Raw genomic sequence first — 6,284 nt, 5'->3', positions numbered from 1 at the left:
ACGCCTGTAATCCCAGTACTCTGGGAGTCAGAGGCAGGCAGATTTCTGAGTTCAAGGCCAGCCTGGTCTACAGAGTGAGTTCCAGGACAGCTAGGGCTACACAGAGAAACCCTATCTTGAACCCCGCCCCCCCAAGGAAAAAAAAAACCAAGACAAAAACCAAAAAAAATCCACTACTGCTTATATTTTTTACTTTTCCAAAGGCTTAAAAATGAGTGAGTTGGGTATATTAAATTTGTCATTTAAAGATGTACAAGTAATACTGGGTGATGCCTTTTAAGTCATCACTCTGGAGGCTGGGACAGGGTTCCAGGACAACCAAGGTTACACCTGGAAACCCTTTTGTTGAAAAACCAAAACCAAAACCGAATCTGAAACCAAAACGGAACTCAAAACCAAAACCAAAACTGAAACCAAAACCAAAACCGATACCGAAACCGAAACTACAACGGAACTCAAAACCAAAACCAAAACCAAAAGTTCCTTCAAAAACTTACTGAGGCCTCAACGCGTGTTTTCCACTCTTCTTTGCTCCCTCATGTTCTCTGCCTGCCTGGCAAGCCTGTCTGCCTTCAAGGCTTCTGCCAGTCTCTGCCTGGCTTTCTTTACCTTCCAGGTCTGTCTCAGGATGTCTGCCTTAGTTACTTGAATGCAGTAAGATGGTGACAGATGAAGGGGCAGTGGCATTGTTACCCCTTGACTGGAGAAAGAAGGTGACAACTGAAGAGCCACTTGCTCAGTCTTTTCCAAGCATGGGGGTTGGACAGAGGTGGCTTCTCCAGGAGTGAGCAGATCCTCAATACCACTGTGGTTGTTGGCTTCATCCTGCATTCCCAGTGCAATTCTTTCTATGGGGATGGTAAACTTCATTGGACATGATAGGCCTCCTTTACTGTCTCCAACTTGATAGTTCTGCAATCTCTTCAATGCACAGAGCTGTGTGGGTTTCTTCAGCTGAGCTTCCTCTCTCCTGTACCTGGTTTTATTCTCAGGGTGTGAAGTTATTATGGTCACAGGTTTTTGAAAGATGCAACTAGTCATCCTCCGAGAAAGTATGGACGTAAGACTATCTTTGTGTTTGGACTTTATCTTCTTTGGGGCAACCTGGATCTGTCTTCTTCTCTTTTGTAATTTGTTGGGTATCATACTTCTTGTGTGTCTTCCTATCACGGGCTGGCTTGAAACTGAGTTTCCTGAAGGCCTCTCCAAGACTGTAGAGTTTGTCCTAAAGGACCGCAGAGATGCAGACAAGTGTTGAGTTGCTGGAACCGGCAATGTCTTTCTCACCTAATCCTCCCCAGATCTCAGGGTAACAGGATTGTAGAATCACAGGATCACAGAGACAGGCGGACTCTGAGGAATTCTGACACAACCAGGATCACAGGAAGAACAGGCTGCAGTCAGATATATCCAGGGCAGGTAGCAAGTCTGTAGTCCAACTCCCAACAATGGTCAGTAGCAGCTATGAATGGAAGTCCAAGGATCTAGCAGTTGCTCAGTCCCGCAAGGCAAGCAGAGGAAGAAGTGAGAGTGAATTTTCTTTCTTCCAATGTCCTTATATAGGTCTCCAGCAGAAGGTGTGGCCCAGATTAAAGGTGCGTGCCACAGATTAAAGGTGTGTGTCACCAGGCCTGGATCTGGGACTTGCTTTGTCCCAGATGACCTTGAACTTAGAGATCTCTCTGTCTTAATCTTCTGAGATTCATAGCCACTATGCCTCAAGATCTCCATGCCAAGATCCAGGTCAGAAACTTGTTATTTCCCAGCCCAGATCAGATTAGGTACCAGATTAGGACCATATGTGAGCCTTCCAATTCTGGATTGTAGTTCATTCCAGATATCATCAAGTTGACAACCAGGAATAGCCATTACAATCTACCCCTTGTCATCTTGACACAAATAATATCTCATGTCCATATGAAACAATAACAAGGTCATGAATACTCCTAACATGTTATAACTATTCCTGGTACAATTGCAAACACATTTGTAAATTTACAATGGGGCATTGTCCCTTGCAAACATTCTTTTAGTGTCTCGACTTAAATACCAATTGATGTTAAAGGAATTGGAAGAAAGACAAATGTATTCTTAATTTTTTTAAAGATTTATTTATTTATTTTTATTTATAGGTAAGTACACTGCAGCTATCTTGAGACACACATAGAAGAGTGCATCGGACCCCATTATAGATGGTTGTGAGCCACCATGTGGTTGCTGGGAATTGAACTCAGAACCTCTGGCAGAGCAGTCAGTGCTCTTAACCGCTGAGCCATCTCTCCAGCCCCGACAAATGTATTCTTAACAAAGTAACACAGAAGCATTCATATTACTTTATAATCCTCATTTCTGCAACTAGTTACATGTCCTTAGCTGGAATTTATAACTACCTTCCTTTACTACCCTTTCTGTATTTCCTTCACTTTAGGCAAACAACTTAGTAGGTCTTGGCTCTTTTCCTGGAGAATTGACCCATACCTTCATTCTTGAAGGGTCTGTGCCCTTTGCCATCCTGCTTGGATCAGGGTGTTGTAGTTTCCCATGGACTTTAATCACAGGACTTGGTAGTACTAAGAGATGCCCTAAGGGATCTCCTGTACTCCAGACATAATCCTGCTCACCTCCATTGTGGAGAGACAGTCAAATTTCCCATGGTAATCTGGATCCTAACATTGTTATTCCTCTCTAGCCTGTTGGTTTAAGGTTTTAGAAGCCCAAAATAATCAGGGGAAAGTCTAGGCTTCCAGTTCAATGCAATGTTTGTTGTGGCTCCTTTTTCTGTAATAATTCCAGCCTGTGTCAAGTTGACACACAAAACCAGCCAGTACAATTGGCCCCTTGTCTACTTGACAGACAAACACATCACTATTAACCTTAACCCTTACTTTCTTATTCATCAGTGTACTGGCTGACTTTGTGTGTCAACTTGACACAGGCTGGAGTTACTACAGAAAAAGGAGCTTCAGTTGGGCAAGTGCCTTCATGAGATCCAGCTGTGGGACATTTTCTCGATTAGCGATCAAGGCGGAAGGCCCCCTTGTGGGTGCTGCCATCCCTGGGCTGGTGTTCTTGGGGTCTATAAGAGAGCAGGCTGAGTAAGCCAGAGGAAGCAAGCCAGTAAGAAACATCCCTCTATGGCCTCTCCATCAGCTCCTGCTTCCTGACCTGCTTGAGTTCCAGTCCTGACTTTCTTTAGTGATGAACAGCAGTGTGGAAGTGTAAGCTCAATAAACCCCTTTCCTTCACAACTTACTTCTTGGTCATGATGTTTGTACAGGAATAGAAACCCTGAATAATACAATCCTCAAGATCTAAATAATGTTAAAAGTCCCACAGTCTTTACATATTAAAAGTTCAATCCCTTTAAAATATCCAATACTTTTTTTTTAAATTCAAAGCCTTTTAGAAATTCAAAGTCTCTTAATTGTGGGTTCCACTAAAATACTTCTTACTTCAAGAGGGAAAAATATCAGGGCACAGTCACAATCAAAAGCAAAGTCACTCCAACTGTCCAATGTCTGGGATCCACTCACGATCTTCTGGTCTCCTCCAAGGGCTTGGGTCACTTCTCCAGCTCTGCCCTTTGTAGCACACACCGTGTCTTCTAGGCTCCAGCTGCCTGTACTCCACTTCTGCTGCTGCTCTTGGTGGTCATCTTATGGCACTGGCATCTCCAAAACACTGCTATCTTCTGCTGTAACTAGGCTTCACCAATAGCTTCTCACAGGCTCTCTTCATGGTGTCAAGCCTCAACTTCTATGCATGACCCCTTCAGTCCTGGGCTTTCAACTGCAAGTGAAGCTGTATCTTCACCAACAGCCTGCCATGGCCTCTCACAGTGCCGAACCTCAGGTGCTCTTCATGACTCCTTCATGCCTTCAAAGCCAGTACCACCTAGGTGACTCTTACACATTACCAAGTTCAGCCACCGCACAAGGTACAACCTTGGCTATCTCTGGAACACAGCCTCTGTGCTCTCAGAAAACACTTCCCAGAAGATTTCGCCTCAATGATGCTGGTCTCTTCTTAATCACTGCTAATTTCTTAGCTCCAGCTAACCAGCATCGATAGTCCCAGGCTGGCCTCAAACTCATGATCCTCGTACCTCTGCGGACTTCAGCAAATCCTACTGTTGTGCACCATCGCAACCCAATCACACATGATATGCACTCCCTGATAAGTGGATATTAGTCCCAAACTCCCGAATACCTAAGATACAATTGGAAGATACCATACGAAGCTCAAGAAGAAGGAAGACCAAAGTGTGGGCACTTTGGACCCTCCCAGAAAGGGGAACAAAATACTCACTGGAACAAACGTGGAGACAAAGTATAGAGCAGAGACTGAAGGAAAGGCCACACACACAGAAACTCAATCCCTTGACTTCAAAGTAGTAGGTACACACGTGAAAAACATCAGGAGGATTTCAGGAAACCCAAGGGGAGACGTTGGGAATATAGTGATTAGAACCTACCGCAGGCATTGTCGAGAGAAAGTAAGGCTCTCTTTGCTTGGAAATGAATGATAAGTGAATTCATGGAATCGTACATGTTTGGAAGAACAAGATTTTTTTTATAAGTCAGTATTTTTATTTGTGAACTAATAAAATGATTACAACCAAGGAAAGCTATCTTAAATAGTTCTTGGACAAATATTTCTCTGACACATTGATTAGCAAAATAACACAAAATAGTCATGGTGTCTATCAAAATAACTGAGGGAATGAGAAAGAGGGATGGATTTGTCTCATAAGACCTTGCTAAGTGGCAGCTGAGCAGGCATATGTCTTGCTTAACACCATAATTACCGTACATAGATTCCTGGTCTGGATATGAATTCACATAAAACAAATTTAGTATGATGTTTAAAGTTCACTCAATATGACTAACCCAGCAAAGCCTAAGAGCTTTCACATTCACTCTGTCTTTTGACAGTAGACAGCAAAGCTTCCAACTCTTTTGTGATTTGCTCTCCAGTGGAAAGGAAGAAAGCTGGCAGGCACTTCAGGGCTCATCACTGCTGCAGCAGAGTTTGGAGTCTGTACTTGTGCTGGGTTTTGTCTCTTGGCTGTTAGTGCAGTTAAGATGCATTTTGGTATGGGAAAGCTGTCATGGTTTAGATGTTGCCCAATAGCGCTGGTTTGTACAGGTGATCTTTTGGTTTGTTACTTATACTCTCTCTGGCCCCATCCTACTGGTTTACTTGATGTATAATAAGCAGACTCTGGTTTGGGGAGTCAGGAAGATGGCTATCTTTCCTCATGGTAACTTATCCCTTCTGACCTTTCTCTCTTATCCCGAGATGAGCAGCCATGAAGGAGAACAACACAAACTTAATTCAGAAACAATGGTAACTCAATTTCTGGGTGCAACAACTAACACCTAATCTTGTAAGCCTTACTAAAATCAGACCCCTTCTGCATCTGCCATGATGCCGGGAAACTCTAGCAGCTACATCTTAACCCTCTTCTGTCCCAGCTCCAAAAGGTTTGGAAGAACAAGACTTAAATTTCTCTACCATTAAGGTTATGAGAGGTCAGACTGGTCTACATAGCACATTCCTGAACATCCCTAGCTATTTATTGAGACATTTTTTCTCTCTCCCTCTCTCCCTCTCTCCCTCTCTCCCTCTCTCCCTCTCTACCTCTCTCCCCCTCTCCCTCTCCCTCTCTCCCTTTCCCTCTCCCGCTCCCCCTCCTCTGTTTTTTTTTTTTTTTTGAGACAGGGTTTTTCTAGATTTGTTTTTTTTTTTGTTTTTTTGTTTTTTTTGTTTTTGTTTTTGTTTTTGTTTTTGTGTTTTTTTTGAGACAGGGTTTCTCTGTATAGCCTTGGCTGTCCTGGAACTCCCTCTGTAGACCAGGCTGGCCTCGAACTCAGAGATCTGCTTGCCTCTGCCTCCCAGAGTGCTGGGATACAGGTGTGTACCACCACCGCCCGACCGAGACACTTTCTCAAACAATACAAATCAAAACAAAACAATCCAGGTCATGGTGTTGACCGCCTGTAATCCCAGCACTTGGGAGGCAGAAGCAGATGGATCTCTGAGTTCAAGACCAGCTTGATCTACAGAATGAGTTTCAGTTCAGCCAAGGCTATACAGAGAAACACTGTCTTGAATCCACCCCCTATCTACCCCCCAAAAAGACTATGAGAAAATCTTTCTGGAGCAAGTTCGGAAGAGTAGTGGTGAGACCCATTTCAGAGTTGGCATTAACGGGGGAATACTCAGCGAAGATAAATCTGATCCTTGTCTCCCATCACGGGCATGGGCTTCATAGCAGCATT

At 43.7% G+C, this 6,284-nt stretch overlaps 1 protein-coding gene across 1 annotated transcript in view; it reads right to left on the bottom strand.

Moving 5' to 3' along the window:
* Positions 1-504: 504 nt before the first annotated feature.
* The window catches only part of LOC127672117 (methyl-CpG-binding domain protein 3-like 2B), a 13,324-nt gene continuing 7,544 nt past the window's right edge, over positions 505-6,284 (bottom strand). The window contains exon 2 of the mRNA XM_052167318.1: positions 505-1,225. Within this exon, the coding sequence (XP_052023278.1) occupies positions 505-1,225 (721 nt within the window). The remainder of the gene's footprint in view (positions 1,226-6,284) is intronic.

This window comes from Apodemus sylvaticus, chromosome 21 (assembly GCF_947179515.1).
Source record: "Apodemus sylvaticus chromosome 21, mApoSyl1.1, whole genome shotgun sequence".
NCBI classification, from domain to species: domain Eukaryota; kingdom Metazoa; phylum Chordata; class Mammalia; order Rodentia; family Muridae; genus Apodemus; species Apodemus sylvaticus.
The sequence above is the reverse complement of the archived record's forward strand: the minus strand, read 5'-3'. Positions and strand labels throughout refer to the sequence as shown.